General features: G+C 50.2%; 8 protein-coding genes across 8 annotated transcripts; 4 read left to right on the top strand and 4 right to left on the bottom strand.

Moving 5' to 3' along the window:
- Positions 1-109: 109 nt before the first annotated feature.
- Positions 110-2,827, top strand: BDR25DRAFT_273862 (kinase-like protein). The gene is made up of 4 exons (XM_033687378.1): positions 110-914; positions 961-1,385; positions 1,432-2,321; positions 2,405-2,827. The coding sequence occupies exons 1-4, from the start codon at positions 350-352 to the stop codon at positions 2,496-2,498; spliced, it is 1,974 nt and encodes a 657-aa protein (XP_033539813.1). The 5' UTR covers positions 110-349; the 3' UTR covers positions 2,499-2,827.
- A 627-nt stretch (positions 2,828-3,454) lies between these two features.
- BDR25DRAFT_363299 (uncharacterized protein) lies at positions 3,455-6,951 on the bottom strand (the record flags this gene model as incomplete). Its single annotated transcript, XM_033696719.1, has 15 exons — positions 3,455-3,537; positions 3,567-3,609; positions 3,657-3,704; positions 3,779-3,838; positions 3,889-3,967; positions 4,028-4,053; positions 4,107-4,198; positions 4,269-4,299; positions 4,330-4,537; positions 4,581-4,616; positions 4,670-4,965; positions 5,000-6,496; positions 6,553-6,655; positions 6,692-6,824; positions 6,855-6,951. The coding sequence occupies 15 exons, from the start codon at positions 6,949-6,951 to the stop codon at positions 3,455-3,457; spliced, it is 2,832 nt and encodes a 943-aa protein (XP_033539812.1).
- Positions 6,952-10,261: 3,310 nt separating this feature from the next.
- Positions 10,262-11,465, top strand: BDR25DRAFT_308046 (methyltransferase type 11). The gene has a single exon (XM_033690953.1). It carries the CDS (start codon positions 10,358-10,360, stop codon positions 11,210-11,212), a length of 855 nt encoding a protein of 284 aa, XP_033539811.1. The 5' UTR covers positions 10,262-10,357; the 3' UTR covers positions 11,213-11,465.
- Positions 11,466-11,702: 237 nt separating this feature from the next.
- Positions 11,703-13,995, bottom strand: BDR25DRAFT_329975 (uncharacterized protein; the record flags this gene model as incomplete). The annotated part of the gene is made up of 9 exons (XM_033692492.1): positions 11,703-11,828; positions 11,971-12,313; positions 12,398-12,486; positions 12,744-12,992; positions 13,079-13,111; positions 13,153-13,206; positions 13,288-13,401; positions 13,538-13,619; positions 13,979-13,995. 9 exons carry the CDS (start codon positions 13,993-13,995, stop codon positions 11,703-11,705), a joined length of 1,107 nt encoding a protein of 368 aa, XP_033539810.1.
- A 346-nt stretch (positions 13,996-14,341) lies between these two features.
- On the top strand, positions 14,342-15,441 carry BDR25DRAFT_329974 (polyglutamate biosynthesis protein; the record flags this gene model as incomplete). The annotated part of the gene is made up of 2 exons (XM_033692491.1): positions 14,342-15,141; positions 15,180-15,441. 2 exons carry the CDS (start codon positions 14,342-14,344, stop codon positions 15,439-15,441), a joined length of 1,062 nt encoding a protein of 353 aa, XP_033539809.1.
- Positions 15,442-17,029: 1,588 nt separating this feature from the next.
- BDR25DRAFT_329973 (cutinase precursor) lies at positions 17,030-17,920 on the top strand (the record flags this gene model as incomplete). The annotated part of the gene is made up of 3 exons (XM_033692490.1): positions 17,030-17,191; positions 17,243-17,557; positions 17,684-17,920. 3 exons carry the CDS (start codon positions 17,030-17,032, stop codon positions 17,918-17,920), a joined length of 714 nt encoding a protein of 237 aa, XP_033539808.1.
- Positions 17,921-18,886: 966 nt separating this feature from the next.
- Positions 18,887-20,802, bottom strand: BDR25DRAFT_308044 (MFS general substrate transporter). Its single transcript, XM_033690952.1, has 3 exons — positions 20,603-20,802; positions 20,195-20,554; positions 18,887-20,144 (listed from the first exon to the last, which is right to left on the bottom strand). Exons 1-3 carry the CDS (start codon positions 20,752-20,754, stop codon positions 18,977-18,979), a joined length of 1,680 nt encoding a protein of 559 aa, XP_033539807.1. The 5' UTR covers positions 20,755-20,802; the 3' UTR covers positions 18,887-18,976.
- Positions 20,803-21,151: 349 nt separating this feature from the next.
- On the bottom strand, positions 21,152-22,316 carry BDR25DRAFT_308043 (uncharacterized protein). Its single transcript, XM_033690951.1, has one exon. The coding sequence runs from the start codon at positions 22,254-22,256 to the stop codon at positions 21,447-21,449; it is 810 nt and encodes a 269-aa protein (XP_033539806.1). The 5' UTR covers positions 22,257-22,316; the 3' UTR covers positions 21,152-21,446.
- Positions 22,317-22,600: the final 284 nt, after the last annotated feature.

The following is a 22,600-nucleotide window of genomic DNA, read 5'->3' as shown; positions in this document are numbered from 1 at the left end:
AGGGCAGCGGGAATGTGAGTGGTTGCAAGGTCGGGACGAAAGCGACAAGGGTATGGCTTAGCGTTGTTGACAAGCCCCGCCAAAACAATGTCAACTCTCACCCACAAAAGCACTTTTTGATTCGACAGGCCCTCTTCATCGTGGCAGACCGCTTCCTTGACAGTGACCTATTCTGTACGCTGCCTGCACCGATATCTCAGTTCTCCATCCACTCGGTTTCCTGTTTCTCTGGGGCGACGGTAGAGCCCGCCCGGCCCGTTGGTTTGTCGGGCAATCGACATTAAAATCGACATCGAAATCGACATTGAACCCCCAACTTTGCAACTCCGCTAACATAAACACGAACACCATGGAAGCAGACAGGCAGAGCTTCCAATTTCCCACCCCCCCACCTCCTCTTCACACACGCTTCAGCGACATGGACCGGCCGTCAACTCCCTCGCAGGAGGCCTTCCTCAGCCCGCAACAAACCCCCCAGGGCAGCCCGAGCAAACACCACCAGCCGCCGGGTGCTTTCGATCTCCCCCACGTCTTCGAGAATGCCATGAGGCTACTCCCTACCATTGGCTCTCCCTCAAAGCCCAAGCCACAGACTCCAACTTCGCCAAACAAGGCCAACGTGCAGGCGGGTGACGACATCGACTACTCCACGCAGGACCTGACCACTCTCGGGCCGAGTAGCCCTAGCCGCAAGTCAACAAACAAGGAGAACACGCCGCCGGGGATCCGGCCTGGCCTTCAGAAGGAGAGCGGCTTCATTACCCACGCTGCCCAGTCCCGCCAGGAGCCGTACCGGACTCAGCAGGCAGACCAGTCAGCACGTTACTATCATGGCCAGCAGCGTCTCTCCGCAGAAGAGCTCGAAAAAGCTAGGAAGCCGTCCGCAAAGCGTCTCGCCAACGTCACTCAGCTCTGTTAGTCATCCTCGGGCTCTTGGCATATGTTGTGCTGACTTCGCAGACTTCCTTGATTACTACTACGACCTGCTAAGCTATGTTCACGCGCGCCAAAACCGACTCACCCATTTCAAGGCCCAGAACCCTCCCCCGCCCGCCACGCCCGACACTGAGTATAATGAGGCACTCAATCAATATCTCGGCCGTGAGCGGGCCAACCTCCGCAAGCGACGCACGCGGCTGAGGCAGGGCGACTTCCAAATCCTCACACAGGTCGGACAGGGAGGCTATGGGCAGGTGTACCTAGCCCAGAAGAAGGACACCCGCGAGGTGTGCGCCCTCAAGGTGATGAGCAAGAAGCTCCTGTTCAAGCTGGACGAGGTTCGCCATGTCCTGACTGAGCGCGACATCTTGACAACGGCAAAGAGCGAGTGGCTAGTCCGGCTGCTGTACGCCTTCCAGGATGACAAGAGCATCTACCTGGCCATGGTGAGTTCAATGGGCATTGCGGAAGGGTCATCAATAACACAATTAGGAATACGTTCCCGGCGGCGATTTCCGCACCCTTCTGAACAACACCGGCGTCCTGCACAACCGTCACGCCCGCTTCTACATCGCCGAAATGTTCACCTGCGTTGACTCTCTTCACCAGCTTGGGTACATCCACCGGGATCTCAAACCAGAGAATTTCCTAATTGACAGTACTGGACACGTCAAGCTGACCGACTTCGGCCTCGCGGCGGGTATGCTTGCTCCAGCCAAGATTGAATCGATGCGCATCAAGCTTGAATCTGTGGGTGACATCAGGGCCCCCTTTGGACGCCCCATGGAGGAGCGAACAGCCGCCGAACGTCGCGATGGTTATCGTTCCCTGCGCGAGCGCGACGTCAACTACGCCAAGAGCATCGTCGGCAGCCCTGACTACATGGCCCCTGAAGTCCTCAAAGGAGAGGAGTATGACTTCACTGTCGACTACTGGAGCTTAGGCTGCATGCTCTTCGAAGCCCTTGCCGGCTACCCCCCCTTCGCCGGCGCCACGGTCGATGAAACCTGGCAGAACCTCAAACAATGGAAAAAAGTGCTCCGCAAGCCAGTCTATGAAGACCCTTCCTACTTCCTCTCAAAACGCACCTGGGACCTCATCACGCGTCTCGTCGCCGCGAAAACCTCGCGATTCAGAGGCATCTCGGAGATCCATTCGCACCAGTACTTTGCGGAGGTGGATTGGAACAAATTGCGCGAGAACAAGGCGCCGTTTGTCCCAGAATTGGACTCGGAGACTGATGCGGGGTACTTTGATGATTTTGGAAATGAGGCGGATATGGCCAAGTATAAAGAGGTCCACGAGAAACAGCAAGCGTTGGAGAGTATGGCGGATAGGGACGATAAGATGTCCAAGGGGCTTTTTGTGGGGTTTACGTTTAGGTATGTTAAGCTTCTCTCCAGAGGTTTGGAGTGGGTTGGGGTGGGGGGCGTTTTCAGAGGAGAGGACTGACTGGTGCGTACAGGCATAGGAAACCGGCTACGGATGAGAATGGGAAGCAGGCAAGTCCGAGGAAGCCGCTTCCGGTTGTCGATGAGAATTTTGGTACAATCTTCTAGGTTGAGGGCATTTGCGGTGGTGTTGAGTCCTGTGGCACTGGTTGTCATGGGGTAGGGCGGTTTGGCTGATTCGATTGAGGGCTGGTTTTCTTAGACATGGCCTACGGTGGCATGGTATAGCATGGCATGGACGATGGGTGATGGATGATGGATGATGGTCGGATGTGATTATGGCGTATACGACATGTTTTTAGTAGAAATTCTCCGAGGAATGGGTCTTGCATGCAGTACATTCTTTTAACTTGAACTTGCCGGGCAAGAAGAGTGTGGGTGTTGGCGGCGTCAGGGTAGGAAGCGATGGATCACGCGAACGGGACTGTAATTGTAGGAAATTCGGTTATTTTCTCTCTTCTTCATGCACACGACCCAAAGGCTCCGTCATTGCAAAGCAAAATCTAAGTGTGTGATGGTGCTTGGGATTAGATTGAATTCCTCGATATCATGTTGCAGCGCTCCTCTCTGCTCTGCGCACAACGAGATATTGTCCCCCAACTCCAAGCTTTCCCGCTGTTTCGTCATTCCAACATATACCCCGCACTGTGTGGATGGAGCGTCGTAATTCCTGAAAAGCCCACGATAGCAGTGTTGATGTAGGTATAGGGGCTCCTCTAACCTCTGAACGTTAGTGGTTTGAGAGGCAGGTGAAGTAGTTTCACTTTCTGGTTTCGGTGATTTGATTTGGATTGGAGTTATACTTGGCTAACCTAGGTACTATACTGTACGGATACATTCTCCCGATGATAAGATACTATCTCTTTACTCTCGTACAATATACTTCTATATAATGTGATATATTATATCTGAGAATGACACAACATGGCATAGTATATTTAGATAGAGCGCATGCCGGTGAGTGCGTCACCGAGGTTGGGATTTGCTTGGGACTGTATTTCCTAATAATCAGGAGAATAAAAGTTCTGCTATGTTTTGCAGGGCAAAGTAGGTCTGGGCCGAGCTTATGGCGCCGTCTTGTTGTTTGTTCTGAATATGTTGGGGGGTGATGTTGTGAGAGGTTTGGTCAGTTCAATGGGGCGAGGTGCTTTCGACCTGCTCTAGCCTTCGGAATACCTACTCGTAATGGATTAATGGATTCGCATTCGGACCGATTACACTCGTCCTTGGCAATATACAAGCTATCCTCAAATAACCCTAACAAACAACAATAACTTCCGAAATTTCGACTCCAGAGTTAATCGGAATTCCGGCCTAATCCCGAAACTTCTACGTTAGATGAAATATGGTTAGACTTACTGTAACTAGGCCAAGCCAACCAAGCTTACACTTTCAACCCACGCTCCTGAATCAACGACTGCCCTGTCCGTCTGTTTTGGCCGAGTGAACTTGAAAGGGTGGATGTATTAAAAGGATCTCTCTATTTCGAAAACATCACATATATCACTGGTTTAGTGGAGGAGGATATTGATATACAAGTAAGTAAGGATAGGTATTCCCAGCTACGGCAAGTAATGCTATAACAACGAGATAGAAGGAAAGAACATGCAAAAAAAAAAAGAAAATCAATATATCACACCGACCCAATTAATCCCTCGTAAAACTAAATTAATTGCCAGTGCACTACCTGATACACTATCCCCGGTTCTGGTGCACAAGGAGGGAGTTGTTGTGGAGGTGGGTCTCAACCGTTGGAGGATTCTGTGGCATGGGAAATTTACTTGTTAAATACAAATATCCCATCCCTCCTGGCATTCATGGCGAGGCCATATCTCGGCAGGCAAAGCTGCGTTTCTCCTCTTATCGACCGTTATGCACTACTTGATATATTCTTCTCGGTGCTCCTAGGCTAGGAATTCGGTATCACAATCACGTCTACGTGTTGGAAGAGTATTGTTGTGGAGGTGGGTCCTAGGGGATGCTGCTGGGGAGGGAATTGATGGCCCTGAGCCAGTAGAGAAATGCCGGGAGGCTGTTGACGGTAACAATAAACGGGAGATGATAAGTCGTTACTCCTATGTGCACGTGCTGTAGTGCGCTCGGGATGTTGGATTGCATGAGCGCCCTGTCGAGGGCCTGAAGTTGAGCTGATCGCATGTCTTAAGGAGGGAAATCGGATGCTGTTGTTACTGCCCACTCAGGATCTTGGCTTGCGTGAGGGCCTCACTGAATGCCTCGCGTTAAGCTACTGGTATGTGCCAGGTGGAGGAGAACGCTACTGCTGCACCTGTTGTTGTTGTTGTTGTTGTTGCGGTATTTGAAATTGTCGGCTCACCACATTGTGCTGCTGCTGCTGCCGCTGTTGTTGTTGTTGTTGCTGGGGCATTCGAACTTGTTGCTGATGCGGCAGGTTGCCCAACACTCTGTGGCTATTGGCGCGAGTAGCAGTGGGTGACATGCTCTGCTGACTATGAGGCCGCGATAGAGGAGATTGGTGATTACGGGCAGCTGAGCCGGTGAGACTGAGCCAGGGACCAATGGCGGCTCGCGCAACAGAATTGATTCGTGCATTCAACTGCGTTGAATGACATTAGTGCCTGACAGCAGACCGACGAAGGCTCGCAGGGAATACTTACAAGTTCCTGAGTGTCAAGAACAGACTGAGCGAAGTGATTTTGGACACTGGTGATTTCCTTCTTGAGCTGGGAACCCATCTCCTTGGATTTAGAATCGACCAGCGCTTTCACCCCTTCGACATTCATCCTCTCTAGAGCCTCAAGTCGGCCCCTGTGATTCGATAGAATCGCTTTTTGCTCTAAGTGGTTCACCGTAAACACGTTTTCTAAGACACGACCAACCTCGGTGGCAACGTCACCGCGATGTAGTTCGGTCCGAGAAGCTTCCAGTTTGTGGATACGCTCGTTAAATCGCCGATTCATGGCGGCGATTTCGTTTCTGCGGGCTTCATTGTCGACTTGAAGTGCCCGGTTGTCGTTCACAAGTGACTTGTAGTTAACTGTGAGTGTGGCATTGCCGCTAGTGAGTGACTTAATAGTTTTATCTTGTTGCTCGACCAGCTTTTTCAGCTGATCAATTGCTGGGTCCGTCACTTGGGGTGGCGTTCTTTTGTCGAGGGATTCTTGTATCTCTGTGACCTGCGATTGTAGCTTGCAGATATCTCCAAGCGCTAAGTCCGTGATAAGTTCGGGAACATTTGCTTCAAGACGCTCCGCAGTCTGCCTAAGAGAAGATAGCTCAAGTTCTAGATTGTGGATGGACTCAACGACTCCATCAGAAGCCCTGAGTCGTAGGAGAACGTCTTCAGTCAGGCTTGTCTTTGTCTCATTTTCTAGCTTCTGTATGCGCTCAACGAGTCCGTCGAAACCCCGAAGTCGTGGGAGAATATCTTCCGCGATTCGTTGGTTAGTGTCAGCCAGTTTCGACTTTGCCTCAAGGAAATCGATGGAGAGGTTGTCGTTGATTAGGTCCTGGCTGGCCTTTTGAGAAATCATAGTCGCTTCAACGCTGCGAACACCTTCTTTCAGACTGGTTAAGCCTTCGTTGGTCTTCGTGGTGGTGGCGGCTAAGCCGGTGCAGGTTTCAGTCAGCGACTCACACCGGGTAGTGACGGTGCTGATGTTGTATTCTTCTGCGAACTTGTCCCGCACAAACCTCTCAAACTCCTTGTGATTCTCTCTCGCAATATCAATTTCAATCTGGACGCTGGGAGAGATATCATCAACCGATCCCTTTAAGTACTTGTGATAAAACCCGATTTTCTTCTCTACCCGAGTAAGGCGTTCATCCAGACTGGTTATTGGAGTCTCCATTGGATCTACAGTAGCGAGTGGTTGTTGAGAGCCATTTCCGAGTTTCTTTAAAAGCAAGTCACCACCGACAAGCTTCTGGCTGCGTTGTGCTTCAATTCTCTTCTTTGCACATGACGCAGGCTGATTTCCACCCCTATTTTTGGAATATGTCGTTTTCTGATAAGAAGTGTCAGGGCTTTGAGTTGAATTGAACCGGGTTTCGCTATTTCGGAGTCGCTCCACACTGATCACCGATCGGTATTTAGCGCCTGTGTTGAAATCGGAGTCCTTTTTCATCTTCATTCCCCGTCAGCAATGTTAGACAGAAAAGAAGCTAACGGTGGATGACTTACATTGGCTTGTACCCTTAATGTTTCACCGTTAGAAACTTTCTTAACCCTTTTTGGGGATCGGTGCTTCTCTGGGGTTCTAAAGAAAGATGGCGCATCCTTTTCACTCGAGGAATCGTCGCTATCTAAATCTACTCTCCACTTTCTCCTGTCTCCAGTACCTTTGAGCGGGCCGACGAGGGGCGAATGTTCCTCTGCCAAATTCATGTGTGGCTTCGCTGCATGCTTAGCTCCCATCGTTGGTTGGTCCCTACTACTATTGAGATTCTCCTGCACTCGTCCACAGTATTTTCTTAGTACAGGACTGATGAGTGGTGTGGAATCATCGATGGTAGTCGCTGTCGCGTTTTGTTGTTCCGTTGAGTGTCTCTTGAGACTGACCTTCGTTGATTTCGCTGTCATGATTGTTAGGCGTGACAGGAAAGGCGATATCGTAAGGTAGAGAAGAAGTGTTCACAAAGGAATGCAATGGTTGAGAGAAAAAATTGTACGCAACGACGATATGTAGGAGGGCGGCAACGACCCGGCTCAACGGGAACTAAACAGATAGGTGACAGTGGGTAAAGGTAAATACAAGCTTTACCACTCATTCGAATGAGTTATTAGAACATTCGCAAAACATCAAACTATGGGTAGTGCGGCACAAACGCTACAAGTACCCATCCATCTCCGCGGATTCCGAAGGCGGGTAGAGTAAATAGGGTCAGAGGGGTGCTTTTGTCGTTGCACAAGAGGCAGGACACAATGAGAGCGATGGGGCGGAGATATGGTCTGCTGTGACCCTAGTTCTTACACAGAGCGACCAGATTTCAGGAAAGTAGGACATCGGGAAGTGAATTTCTTCTAGCGATTGGCCATCAATTTCGGCATCTAGGGCGTCGAAAAGATGAAACTAGGGCCCTCCCCAAAGGCTCCAGCCTTTAATTAGTCCTCATCAAACTCGAAGTTGTCTATTAACTTCAAATTAGTCGTCACAATTTCACTCCAGCTCTACTTTCCGGTCAAGCGACCTGTCTAGCGTCCTTCATGGCAGGTGATCGCATATGCCCAATCCTTTCCAAAGAAGCGCAAAATCGAGATCGAGATCGAGAATGCCGCTCTTGCTACCAAGAAGACGGTCTCCCGGCGCCCACCAACTCCCTTCGATAACGATCTAGACCAGGCCTTCCACCCTTGAAGGAGTACAGAATGCCATTTAACATTTCAGCACAATGATACGCAAACTCAATCCCTTCGGCGTCTCGTCGCTGTGGACCCGAGATCTTCTGCTGTGTTTCCACTGTCAACATCGAGGAGAGAGCGGCACAGGCTGCCAAAGGAAACGGCCCTTACCTTAACACTAGTATCGGTGGCTAGGCCCAGTAGAAACAGCCTGAGTCTTAACGAGATTAAACCTACTCTGAAGTCGATGAAAATGAGTGGCGAGGAGTCTTTTACAGAGTGACTGGCAAGAAAGCTGATGATGGAATAACGGAATAACTTCGCAGATGTGTGATAGGAGTTGGTTCCTTGGAAAATCCCAATTCTGAGCACTTTTTCCACTCGGAAGGCGAGACCGAGCGATTCAAAGGCCGATCTAAGGCGCCTGTGAATCGTGACGATTGGGAACACCAGCTTGCGGGGCTTTCGACGCAGTATGTATCACGAGCCGAAAACTCGAAAGCGGCCGAGAAGGTCCAGGCCCAGGAAGTCAAACACAAGCTTAGTGGACTTGCGAACAGATTTGAGGCGCGTGTTACGGGAGTGGAAGAGACCTTTGCGAAATCATAATCGGAGATCGAGATGGCATCGACTTGGGATACCTCCCAAAAAGCGATAGTTGACAAACTCGTGTCTCAATCAGTCACCCGTTTCAACAAGTTAGGGCTTATTGAATCTCACCTAGAACCCCTCAATCACGCCCGCGCGTCGATGTCACAATGCATAACCGACTTGAAAAGAGTTGAGGATAGACTCAAATTTTTGGGCGGCAAGGACGGCAAGGCTAGCCAGCCAGTTAGCGAGACACTTCCGTTGAAAGGTGCCCCTTCCAAAGGCAAGCAACTCAAAAGGAGCTTAGCGAAGGTGTCAGAGTACAGCGCTCAAATCATCCAACTTGAGGTTTGAAAGGCCGCCTTTGCGGGATTTAATCCGAATTAAACGATGACCGAGATTGCAACGCAAAGAAAATAAAAAAAAATCTAGATGATATACGGGCTCTTCGGCTAGGTACGAATCTGGCAGTCACTGGAATTCTGGAGAGACTCGCCGTGTTGAAGAAGCAAGTACCCTGACTAGTGGATGACATTAGGCCGCTGAAATATCTTCCACAGGACATCTAGACCGACAGCATCAAACTGGAGTGCCTGGATCATAAACCCGCCGGACTCCCAACCCCAGAAACCCTAGCGCGTATCGAAACTATTCAAGGCCCAGGCGGTCTCAAGAATATTACTGCAATTAAGGAGAGACACGTCTTGTGTATCAAGACTGCCCAGTAAACCGCGGAGGATTTGTACAGGCCATTCTACGATACTGAGACTGGTAAAGTTGATCTCGACTTAGACAACATTAAGAAAGACGGCTATACAAGCCATGGTAAAGTGGCTGAAATTAAGCTGCTAAATGTTCATGATGAAGAGCAGGTTAAGAAGACCACAGCTCTGGAGCGGTGGTAGGCGCCATGTCGAAAGGATCAACGCTTTGGAAACCACAAGCAACTACGACTTCACAAAACCCTAAAAGCATAACCAATGTTTTGATGGAACCTGTTCAAGAGTCGGGGTCTTGGAGACAAATTGTAATAATCACAAATAGACCATGGACGAAAGTTTCAGAGCTTTCTGCAGAAACGTTGGCGGGGATCTAAGCGCGATGGAGAAGAGCGTCTGTGAGTATATGAAAGCTGACAGACTGTCAACAAACGGCGTGATCACAGCGCTTAAGGCAAGAATGAATAAGGTCGAAGCTAATTCGGAGGCGAACTTAAAGATGCTAGGATTAGACACGACGAGAAGGGTAGGTGGGGAAGGGAAGATCTTGAGGGCGATTTGCCTCTAATGATCTCCAAGCAACGGAAAAATGTGGGAGTTCCTGTGTAGTATGAACACGTAGACGGTGGGACTTAAAATGTCTCTGAACTTCCAGATAGCGGTCATGGGTTCGGGTTTGGAGCGGTCGGATCACGATTGGGTTAATCTAGTCAATGGTAGCCCGACCCTACCCTCCCTAAACCACAACTATGAGTTCTGGTTTGAACATGGGTCCTGGCAATATACCCTCTCTTCTCAATAGTGGCAGGATGGAGCAGTTGCGAGGCTACTCCGCTTAGAAAACTTGGCTTAGATGATTTGGCATACGGTGGTGAAGGCGATTCAAGTCTAGAATGGGTGCTCTTGGAATACCGCATTGAAGTGTAATGATTGTTTTTTTTTGGCAGGATAGAATTATGCAGGAAAGGGTCCCAGCATCACCCCGACAAGAAATTCCTCATGCTCATATATGCGGGTGCTCTTACTATCATCCAGATACTGCTTACTTAGTTGTGGGGACAGATTGCATCCGATTGATATATGAGTGGATTAGGCCCTCGAGAGGGGAGAGTCATACTCCACTTTTCGGAGGGTTCGGAGATGACACACGAAAGCGCGAGTACCGATGTTTAATGTTGTTGAAGAGTGGATCTCTTTGCCATTCAAGTTTTCCTTTCCGCACAGCTTACTTACCCCGCATACGTCACACCTGCAGCTTTCTACCTAAGTATAGTAGTTTAAATGATACTCCTCCTAAATTCATATCCAAGGTAACTCACTTCTACCACTACGAAACCATGAGCGCCCATCAAAAATCAACATACGCTCAAGGCCACCACCCCTGCGTAACTGCAGCTCACGCCCTCCGATCCGCCGAAGTCGAGGGCGCCTTCGTTCTCCCCCACCTCTCTCCCAAGTCCTGCATCCTCGACGTCGGCTGCGGCCCTGGATCCATATCCGCCTCCTTCGCCAAATACGTCCCTGAAGGAACCGTTACAGGCATCGACCTCACGGAAGAAGTGCTCTCCCAAGCCCGCTCCTATCTTTCCAAACTCTCCCCCACACCCCCAAATGTCACATTCGAACTCGGCAACATCGTTGATGGACTCAAGTATCCCAGTGATACGTTCGACGTTGTATTTACAAGTCAAGTCCTCATACATATCCCGGAGCCGGTGAAGGCGATGAGAGAGATGAAGAGAGTTTGTAAGCCTGGCGGGTTTATCGCGTGCAGGGAATCAGATCTTCCATTTCATTGGCACCCGTACCTCCCGGGTCTCCAGCTCTGGGATAAGTATTTATATAATCTGACGATCGTTAAAACCGACCGTCAACATCCGATGAGCGCACCTCACGAGCTGGGGCATCGTGCAGGATGCTTATTGCCGGCGTGGGCGAGGGAGGCGGGGTGTGATCCAGAGAAGATGGTGAAGGGAGCTGCAACGACTGTGTATGCGACTATGGAGGAGCGGAGGCGGTTTAGTGAGGGGTTGTCGGGGAGGATTGAAAACGCGGGCATGGGGGGGAAGTTTAGAGGGTTGGGGGCAAGCGAGGAGGAAGTAGGAGCTATGGTTAGGGATTTGAAGGCTTGGGCAGAGGAAGTAGATGGGTGGTTTGGGATTTTGCAGGTGCAGGTGATTTGTTGGGTGTGATGGGGGCCGTGGATTATTGTTATTCCATGGATTCAGAGCATTGCGCTTGGGGTACCGTGGATGGATCAGGGCACGAGGTGACCGTTAAGCTTTGTGGAGAATGTCATGCCAAGCCTCTTGACTCTCCAGAGTGCTTGGAACGGCGGAAACCACGGTTCATGGCGCGCAAACTCATCCATCAAGTGCCACTATGGAGTAACTTTAAGTGTTACAGAAGTTGCAGTATTGCTAGCTGTTTCTAACCCTGATTTTGAGCAACTTTCACCAGTCAATCTGACATAATCTCGAAATGTCTGGCACCACTGTCTTGTGCACCTGCGCTTAGCCTTTGCTCTATGCCAAAAGTTGCCTCGTTGCAGTGGGAGTGGAAATTAAACGCTGCCCTGTACGCACAGCCCAGAAGTTCCATTCCAGTCTACTTTCGTGCTCCCTATTCTGTCGATTTTCTCCGCTTCAGCAAAGCGTCTGTCATCGACATCGACGGCGATCCCTAAAAACAACTCAAGCACTTTGAATACATCCGCTGGTAACTGCGACCGAACATCGTCCACGACTTTGCGACCATTCCACACAGTGGATTCATGCACTTCGCCTCGCCTTTCACAAGGCCGTCCGGCTAGATGGGACACAACACGGTCAGCAACTTCGGTCCTATTTATAGCTGAGAGATAGATGTCTGCGGAGGCACGAACCTGTTCAAAAGGAATACACAGGCGCTTCATGACCATGTTTGACTGCTTCCGGCCGCCCAGTCAGACCTCGTCTTCACCTTTTGTATTCTCTTTGATTCGCTCCTCACACTTTGGTTCCTCACAGAACGGAATTAAGACGACGTTTCGAGCGTCTAATGTCAGGACGACTTTAGCCCAGTCAGCTAAAATCAGCCCGTGTGATTTAAAAGACGCGTTAGCCTTGTTATAAATTTCCTGTTGTATCGTCTCAAGCATTCCAGGAACTTGAGTAGCGAGCTCGTGAATAGAAATAGCCCCCTTAGCGCCAGTTTCGCGGCGCATATAGCTCACTACTGAGGTGGCGGCATCTATAAGATTAAATTCAAGGCGCAGGGGTACTCTTTTCAAATCCCAATCTGCGAACTTGCAGCTGGGAGTATTATCACAAAGATATGGTTAGCATTAGGAAATAAAGAAAGGGAGGCAAAGACCGGAGCACCAAAATCATACTCACTATCCCTCGTGATCACTAACATGGACGGGAACGTTTACCTTCTTCAAACAAGCTCTCAAATCTGTGACTTGGGCCATCTGGCTCTCTCGCTGCTCTTAGCTCGTCTATGCAATCAGCCCAACAGGAATCAGTACCACTTAGATTTTAGATACTTAAGGAGGAAGACCGAGACCTCCGTCGCCTCCATGCAGCATGGCCATAGCACCGATAACTCAAGTTGACAAACCCCTAATGCGTTGCCGATTTATTGGCACGGTGTCTGTATCAAAATCCAATCATGGAGAATCGTATGCGCAAAGGGTCATAGATATAGAGTAACGTAGCACTAGCTCTGCCATAGAAACACTTTGTTTTTGTCTGAATCATCAACTGTAATATCGGGCATCTTGCTGAAGTTCTTGCCAAGAGCATGAGAAGTCGTGCCCTGGATCCCACGGTCATTTGTTGAAATATATGCCTCGCAAGTTGAAGTCCAGTAGCCACCAGCAAATTTATCGTTCTCCGCCTTCCTCCCGCGTACTACAGGAACCGCCAGAAATTGCTCATAGACACCTGCGTAGAGTTCTAGGATTTGAAGCGCTTCTTCTGCAGCGAGCTCTTTAGTAAGGTGTGTCCTTCTTGCCATAAAAACTCCCCTGCTTTCAGGAACGGTGTGGTTTGGTTAGCTTCCCATCAAGGAACCGAATTCCATTGGCTGAGACGGAAGGGAAGGTCCTTATACGATCGTATCCACTTGGCGTAGTACGGGACATGACCGCTTCAGCGGTCGGGCAGACGGCGACGGGCACTTCGAGATCTTTGTCTCCCGCCTTGGTCACTCAGGGCAGCTCAGGATCAAGCCCCTCGATGTGTTCCCTTTCCCCTTCTAGTAACTTGGAGGGCAAGAACACTAGGAAACTCGATTCCTCGACTCCCATGCCCTGAATCCTTTCTTGAAACCACATGTGAATAGTGCCCCAGACATGCATCGCAGGCGCTTCTATCAATCGCGTTAGATTCATAGGCTGGACACAGCGAAGAAATGTCTCACGTCGAAGAATGTAACAGTCAGAGATCTTTCCCTGGATCGAGTCAATTAAGGAAAGGTGAAAGGTGTGCAATCCAATAAACCACAGGTTTCATCATACCTCAAACCAGTACTCTAAGCTCTGCTTTGATTTCTACATTCTGATACCACTGACTGAGGTTGATTTCCTTGGAGAAAGTAACGCCGAAAATCTTCCTGAACTCATCCCTCACCACTCTAACGATAGGAACCCTAGCTTTCTCGGTTTGGTAGCCACTCTGGCCGATCGCTTTTAGGCCTTCTTCAGTGCACTTTTGGGCGGCGCCTATACTTCTTTCATGAGGCTACCGAGTCTATGATTGCATGCTGCTCGGGGAATTATTCGATGTGGAGAGACATCGTGTAGCTTAGTCATCATGCCCATGGATAGTTACATGGCACGTGCCTGGTACCTTCTCTCCAGAGTCCAGAGCAATTGGAAACGTTAATGCACCGTCAACAACACCATCATGGTCGCCTCGAGGTGCAGGAAGAATAACATGGAGGGAAGTGCGCCCTTCATCATCTCAGCATACACGCTCGACTTGAGCATAGAGGCAGGCGATTTTGGTTATATTAGCTTGGCCGACGAGACCCACTTTTCTAATTAATTACAGAAGCTGAATAATCCCCATTAATGCTAAGCGCTATTCCTCTTTCAGAAATTCACAAGCATTGAGAATAAGCCATATGTGATGGAAGAGGAGATGAGAGGGCCGCGATGGGAGAGATGTTGGGAAGCTGGGGCGGAGAGAGAGGAGGAAGAGGAGGAGGAGGAGGCGGGGAGTGTGGTTAGGGTTCGAGGGTGTAGCCATCTCATGTCGCCACAATTTCCAAGGGATCACAGCTGATAACTATCGTCCTCCCTTCGAATGAGTGTCCTCACTGCCACCTTCACGATGCCTTCAACGCGCTCCCAGTTAAATTTCGTTGGTGACGTCATGCTCGGCCGCCTCATCGACCAGTTGCTCCCAAACCATGTGCGCTGTCCTGAAGACGCTCGACATGTTGCGCACTTTGTAGCCATTAACCCTGAGCTGCGCGATTATGGGTTCAAATCGCCGTGGGGTAACACCATACCTCTCTTCCACTCGGCCAATCTCAACCTCATCAATCTCGAGACATCAGTTACGAATCATCATAGACCATGGCCCAATAAAGTCTTTAACTATCGCATGCACCCTATGAACATCCAATGTTTGAAAGAAGCTGGTATCCACTATACCTCCCTCGCGAACAACCACACGCTTGACTACTCGGAAGAAGGATTACTAGAGACCGTCCGAACACTTAAGGATGCTGGTATTGCTTTCGCTGGTGCTGGGGAAACCCGTGATGAGGCGTGCAGACCAGCTATTCTGAAGCTGCAGGGAGAAGACAATGAGACGTACTCAGTCCATGTGTATTCAGTCTCTGACCACCCCAGCGACTGGAGTACAGTTCTCAACTTTCACCTCATCGACTACTCGTCCAAAACCCGCAACCACCTCAAATCTCTTCTTACATCCTCGGCCTCGCAACCCGACCTCAAGATCTTCAGCGTCCATTGGGGACCTAATTACTCTTGGACACCCTCAAATAACATTCGCAGCCTCGCACACTTCCTCATTGACGAATGTGGCGTTGATATCATCCACGGACACTCCTCCCATCATATACAAGGCGTGGAGGTATACAAAGAAAAGCTAATTATTTACGGGTGCGGGACTTTGTAGATGATTATGCGATAAATACTAGGTATCGGAACAACATTTCCGCTATTTGGAGGGTCACTGTTGAGAAGAGTGAAGAAGAAGACAGGGGAAAATTGGTGGTGAAGAAGCTGCAGGTTTTCCCAAGCTGCATCAAACGCTTCCAAGTCAACCTGCTGGAGCAGCATGACACAGACCACCGCTGGGCTTTGGGGAAGTTCAGAGAGTTGACCGGGGCATTCGGAACAAAGGTCGAAAAAGCCGTTGGACAAGACGGCCAAATTGTGGTGGATCTAACATCTCAATGAAGTTCTGCTTGAAGCTCCCTTGTTAATATCAACATTCTTCATAGTCCATCTTGTTCCGCATCTGCCTCGACATCTTGATGCACTGGAATTTGAATTTCTCTCCTAACCGGTATTCTGGATGAGTTCGAGGAATCCTTCTGTCTGGAACAATTCCAGTCAAGGTATTTTCGCACCTAGCCTCCGGCTCGATATCGGTGGACGGTGATTGTCCAAACATAGTATAATAACTACTACGCTACACCACCCCCATCACTTACGCAGCGTCTCGGGAAGAGAGATTTATTTTGGGCGTCGTCTTCGTCCTCTAAGAACACCTAGCTAAGCACCAACGTTCTTCTAGCGGGGAATGCAGACACCTTGTCTCCTGACCAAGATCTTCATTTCCCTCATGAGGGGTTACCAAGCCCATCGGCGGCTTGAGCACATCTCTCCACCTGTAAGGACGCAAGTTCAATGGTTACTGCAACGATAGTCCTCTAATCTACGAAACGCCTCGGCATCTCCAAGCGGGGCATTGCCTTTCCTGCTAATGGAGTTAAGCCGGACATTCTGAAACGAATGAACGATCGACTCCATTACCACCTTGCTGACCTTGGCACTGGTTCTGAACGATTCACTCTACCCTCCCCCGCCTGCCCGGTGTGGTATTTCACACCCATGCAGTGCCTCAGGCTTGTCTCTACCTGCAAGCACGGAGCCGATCTTAGCTGCAGTGGGAAGTTGTAGATTCACTCGTATTCTGCCCATCGATATCCCCTCCTTCTTCGTCCACTCATTTGCCTTTCTTCACGTATTCCCCGCCCATGTGCTGTACCTCCATCTAACTCACGAGGGCAAATCATCACTCGCGCTGTCAGTAATTTCCTAAGTCTCCGTGCCTGCAGACGAAACTTGAACATCTTCCAATCCGATCTCGCATCGAATCTAACAGCCCTCGGGACAAGGCGCCAAGGCTTCATGTCCAGCCAGACTCCCCGCGAACCCGTATCTGCAGTGTCGCATCTGTGCAAGGGGCTCCGGAGTAAAAGTCTACTATGATACATGACCTCATGTACCTCTGGCCGTAAGTACAACTAACGCTAGCATCGAACAGCATTCGACGATTCTGAGCCAATGGCTTGTGAGGCCTTCCTCGGTATCTCAGTTGGCATTACCGCCAGATGTCTCGAAAACATCTCGAGGTAATATGCATGCAGAAATATCTAGGTCTTCTTTCCGGATTTGGGTTGGGGCTGCGGTCCCCAGCTTGACTCTGGCTGTTGCTTCCCAAATGTTACTTTTTATCCTCTCACACCAATTTGCAAATTCTAGTCCCAAAGATTCCTAATTTAGCGCCTGAATAGATGTGCCTCGGCCGCGGTACTTGTTGGCAAAGAGGTTTGTGTGGGCTGAGACTGGCTATAAAAAAGCCGTATCTTTTAACTTGAATTGGTTCCTACCTGTCAATAATTGAACTTTTTTTTGTTTCTCAGACAATTACAGCAGCCGGGGCCGGGCCTCCTGGGTTTCTACTAGCTAACTCTTTCCTTTTATTTGATATCGCAGCCTACTTTTCGAACTCATAGTATATCGATCTTAAGTGGACATCATGTATATCAAGTCTTTCGTCGTTGCTACTATAGTTGGCCTAGCCACTACTTCTCCCCTCGAAAAACGCCAAACCGGAACTACGTCCAAGGAATTTTCCCAAGGCGGCTGCAGAGATATTTTATTTGCGTTTGCGCGTGGATCTACTGAAGCTGGGAATATGGTACTTACCCCTCCCCCATCTCAACGTCTCACCCCTCAACTCTTCCCTTAGGGCACCATCGTTGGCCCACAAACATCCAACGGCCTAAAAGCTCAATTCGGGGCCTCCACCGTCGCAACCGAAGGCATCGACTACGCCGCATTGCTCTCTACCAATGCGCTCCCGGGCGGCACGGACGCGGCGTCCAAGAATCTGATGAAAGGAGTGTTAAATGCTATGGCTATTCAGTGTCCGGACTCGGTCATTGTCGCAGCAGGTTATAGTCAAGGGGCGGCAGTGTGTCATCGGGCTATTGAGGAGTTGAGCGGGGCGGTGAAGGATAGGATTGTGGGGGTTGTTACGTATGGGGATACGCAAAAACAACAGGTGAGTTTGGGGTTCCCTATACCTCCCATTATGAATTGCCCGGCCCACCAACACCATATAATTATTATATCACCTCCTAACCCAACCCCGTAATCGAAACTCACGTGCTGATGAGTGAGCAAATAGGACAACGGCCAAATCCCCAACTTCCCAAAAGACAAAGTCAAAATCATATGTCAACCAGGTGATCTTGTCTGTGTTGGCACACTGACTGTGCTGCCGCCGCATTTAACGTATGGTGCTAGGGCGGGCGAAGGCGTGCAGTTTTTGGCGCAGAAGATCCAGGGAGCGCAGAAGAAGATGAAAGCTAGGAAGGACGAAGAGTTGGTGGGTAGGGCTGCCGAGGGACTGGAGAAGGTGTAAGTGGGTGTTTGGGCTTTCATGGTTTGGAGGCCTCTCGCTGACCTCCTTTTTTGCACTTATCATTTCGTCTTTCTCTTTCTACGAGACCAAGTGAAGCAATTACATAGTCGTTCACTCCCTTCGCTCACCCAACTTGCATCGTGATATTTCCTCGAGCACTCAAAATGTATACAGTTGTGCTATTTCTAACCCCCGGGAACGAGGGAAGGCTACCCTGGCGCCGCTCCCGTGTTCTTGAATTGAAACACAAGCCTCTTAATAAGAATAACCACGGATGTGGGAATACGGAAGATACGAATGCATATGTGGATGAAACCACTGACAGAGATGGCATGGGGATAGTGCCATGCTGAGCGTTAGCATTAGAGGAGGGAGAAGATCAGGATGTGGAGGTTTTGAAAAGGGAATGGAATGGGGATGAACAGTTGCAGAGAGGATTAAAAACGAGTAGGTTTGAGGCAGGGAGGACGGCATTGTAAGACATATAGACTCTAGTGTTCCCGGGGCGGTCTTAATTTCTACATGTTGCTATCAATTACATATGCTACTGAGCTTCTGTTTTCACCCATGATCTCTGCTCTGGACTTTTATATATCGAGGCATTTTAACGTGCATGTACATACATCGGAATCCTTTGGGTATTTTGAGAACTATACTTGCACTGTTTGAGCATGTTTGATCTTTTCAGGAGAACTTTAAATCGGGCAAATTTCTCAGTATATGTATGGGTGGGATTGGAAGTGACGGCAAACATACGGATGCTGGAGGGGAGTGTGTGCCCAAAATGACCGTTCATGCAGGAAGTGAGTATATGCCTGTCGATTCGACAGTCCCTCTCCTATATCATGTCTTGGTGACTTTATCACCGATTCTGTCGGAGATCAAACTGGAGCAAATACCGCTGACATTTTAGCTATATCTGCTGCGTATATAGATTCGATAACGTTGCAGAATTTGAAGCAAAAGCTACCCACTTCTGAACCCTCATTCCGTCCCATCCCATAGTTAGGTCGCTTAAACCCAAATCTAATCCACAGGCGGCAGGACCCTCACCCTTCACATCTCCGCATGCGTCCTAATCCCCCATTTATCTAGCACGTTATGCCTACACCAAAAACTCCTATACCTCTTCCCCCAATAAAAGAACACCGGCGTCGTCAATATCATCGCGGCACTCACACCCCCAAAAACATAAAACACCTTCGCCGGCCCCTCCCTCGCCGTCCAATCATTCACAAAATAACTAAACCCATAAAACAACAGATTCTTAAACACCATATTCACAATAAAGACTTCAGACGACATATCGCGATATGCGTCAATGATGTAGGCAGATGCGGAGATAGCGGCGCAGACAATGCCGAACAAATCCATGCCGTGCATTGTCGCCGTTGCGTAGTAGGAGTATTTGTGTTCACACATGTAGCCGAAAGCGAAGAGGCCGACAGTTGTGAGGATCGAGGGTATCATGCCTAATAATCTATACTCTGGTTCGTAGATTCCTCCATTCTTTTTGGCACACCAGCGGATCAGGGGGTCAAGCGTGGCGCCTAGGAATACGGAGCCAAGAAGTCCGCCGAGGAAGGGGCCGAGGGAAAGATATCCAACCCCGGCGGCGGAGAGGTTGTAGGGCGGGAACATAAATATTTGCGCCATATCGTAGGACTGTGCGACGAAGAATGCGGTGAGCCCGCCCGTGACGATGACGACCCAGAGGACGGCGAGGTTGGTGCAGACCGCGAAGGGGGCGATGAAGAGTTGGAGGAGGTTGTCGTCGGAGTAGGTGCCAGAGAATAAGGCAAGCTCTTGGACGAAGGTTTTCTTAGCGCGGGACGCGGGAGGTGTTGTGGAACCGCGGGTTTCTACTTTGACGATATCGTCGTTGGAGGACTTTATATCAGATGGGTGGGCGTGGCGTTTTTCCGCAGCTGCGAGGTCGGCTAGTTTGTCGTCGGCGAGTTCGTCGATGTCGTATCTGTGGTCGCGGTTGTATGCTGTTTCCGGGACGAAGAGGATGAGGAGCACGGTTTCGACAGCGGTGAAGGCGATCAGGATGTGGAAGAGATATTTCCAGCCAAGATTAGTTGCGATGGGACCAACGATGATGGCGGAAAAGTTGGAGGCAGCGCCGAGGATGAATTGCATGATGGTCATGAAGAAACCGCGCTGATGGACGAAGAAAAGATCTCCAATCATGGAGACCACTAGACTCTCGAAGGCAGAACTAGAAGTTGATTAGTATGAATGCCCCTAGCTTAGAGATATGGGACGTACACTGAGCCGCCTTGGATGATACGCCCAGCAAGAAGACCTTCATAGCTATTCGTAGCACTTCCGATGATCGTTCCGAGCAGCCCAAAGAGCGATGAGATTACGAGTAAAGGCCTCTTACCATACTTCCTCGACAGAGCGCATACGATGGGGCCGGAGCATGCCGTGACGAGAAGCATGTACCCAGAGATTTGAGTGATATCGCCGACCTCCTTGTGGAAGGCCATAGCAATGACAACAAGAGCTGGGGAGAGAAGAGGAGCAAGGACGGAAGCGTAGAGGGTCGAGCCGAAGCCAATGATGGTGATGATGGTCCATTTCCGAGCGTTAGACCAGTTCAGTGGGTCATTAGGGTCTTCGGAGCTAGAGACGGGGTCAGTACTGGGTCAAGCAGAGAAAGAAGATTCGTACGGTTGGGGAATTAGAATGATGTCTGCATCTTTCCCAGTCCCGTGCCTTAGGCCTGCTGTAGCATCATGCGTCACCGATTGCTCTTCACTGAGGATGACAGTCGCCGGGACATGCTGCAGCTTGGAGTCTTCGAGGATGCCGAGGAAACCCATGATGGCTGACAATGGGATGAAGAGAAGTAGTATACAACTACTAGTGTTGAGGGTTTGAGAATCGACAACTGGAATTCTAAACGCGATCAGCATGGGCAAGCCCGTCTACTTAAGAATTTGCCGGCGTTAGTATAGACCCAAGGGCGTGGCGCGCGAATCCTGCGCATCAACTCGCCTGAACGGTAGGACCTTCACGTGGCGTAGCTCTCCCCTTGTGGGGTTGACAATTCATCTCGGTTTGCAGGGCCCCACAGAATATGGCAGGTGGTCTCGATTTCGACAGGCCTTTGTTGGAGAGACCCTGTCGATATTGCTCGGAGGTACTATACGATCGTGGTATTTTGTGCATATCCCATCTGCACTTCATATCGATCAAGCGGATCACATCTGACTGCATCGGGCGCAAACAGCCTGTTATTTGGAATATTATCTCACCACAGATAAACGCATTCAACACATTCAACACATTTGGAGGAGAGGAACGGACAGACTTGAGGAGAAGCAGAGGGTGAGACGAGGAGGAGTTACCCCAAAAAGCCCAGTGAATTAGCTCAGCCACAAAAGTGTGGAGGAACGAGGCTACCCCGCAAGAGAGCGGCTGGATTTGGAAGCGCCCCACAGCCGCGCGAGTCAAGGCCATGAAAGTGGGAGCTCGCTTTTCTCCATACAAAATTCAGCTGTCGGCTTTCCTCTCATACTCCAAAAGGCGAGAAATACTCCAAGGCCTCACGGGTACCCGTCATGAAGCCAATGCCGGCCTTGACGATGGTCATGGCGACTTCGATCTCCGCTTCGTCTCGTGGGGCATAGATTAGCATGTAATTGACGGGCATGATGAAGCCGACGAGCTTCTTGAGCACTCGCACGCCGTCCAGCCCGTGTCGCTGTCCCCATCCCGCCTCGATGACTTTTTTGCAGTCGTCAGGGCTGAGCGTCACGTGGATGCTGCCGTCGAGGCCGGCGTGGACGTGAGTTATTTCTCCGCGCGTTTCCTGGGCCACAGTATGCCACTTGCGCGACCGAGGGACGAAGATGCCCTTGTGCTGCAGTTCCATTACGCTCTGGCGGACCTCGACTAGGCCCCTGGCCTCTAGCTTGTAGCCCAGCTGTGAGAATCTCTCCAGCAGCTTCTGTCGAATCTCTTCACTGGGCAGTTGGCCGAGCTGTCGCTGCGGGACGGGGTGCGGGCCGATTCGCGGTCGTTTCGAGGCTCGCTGCGGCAGGGACGCGGGCAGGTACCCGGGCTGGTCAGCGAAGGGGAGCTTGGGGTTGTCGTACATTCTGGTAGAGAGGCCTTCGCGGGAGATGGCGCGCAGCAGGACGGTACTAACCAGCCATCCCGTGGCATTGTAGGGCAGCCCGCCGGGCCCGTAGGAAAGATACGTTAGATAGTCATAGAGGGTGTAGGAGAGGGCAGCGACGGCGCCAATTGCAGAGAGTGACGCAGCGCGGTGCTTGTCAAAGATTTCGTATATCCGAAGGAGGGTCGGTCGAGAGGCCATGGGGTGAAGGAAGAGTTTTCATGGCGGGGACTGGACGATATTCGACGTCGAAGAGGCGGTGTGGTGGCGCGAGGGATAGTTGCGGGATGGCGTCTGTTCAGCGTTTTGCCGCCCCCCACGTTCCACCCCTCCATCCATTCACCCTCCATCGGCCATCCATCATCAACCATCCATCAACCATCCATCAACTATCCATCATCAACCATCCATCAACTATCCATCATCAACCATCCATCAACCACCCATCAACCATCCACCAACCATCCATCAACCATCCACCAACCATCCACCAACCATCCACAACCATCTATCAACCATCTATCAACCATCTATCAACCATCTAT

The sequence above is a fragment of the Lindgomyces ingoldianus genome (assembly GCF_010093535.1).
Source record: "Lindgomyces ingoldianus strain ATCC 200398 unplaced genomic scaffold BDR25scaffold_65, whole genome shotgun sequence".
NCBI classification, from domain to species: Eukaryota; Fungi; Ascomycota; class Dothideomycetes; order Pleosporales; family Lindgomycetaceae; genus Lindgomyces; species Lindgomyces ingoldianus.
This window is presented reverse-complemented; position numbering and strand designations above follow the sequence as displayed.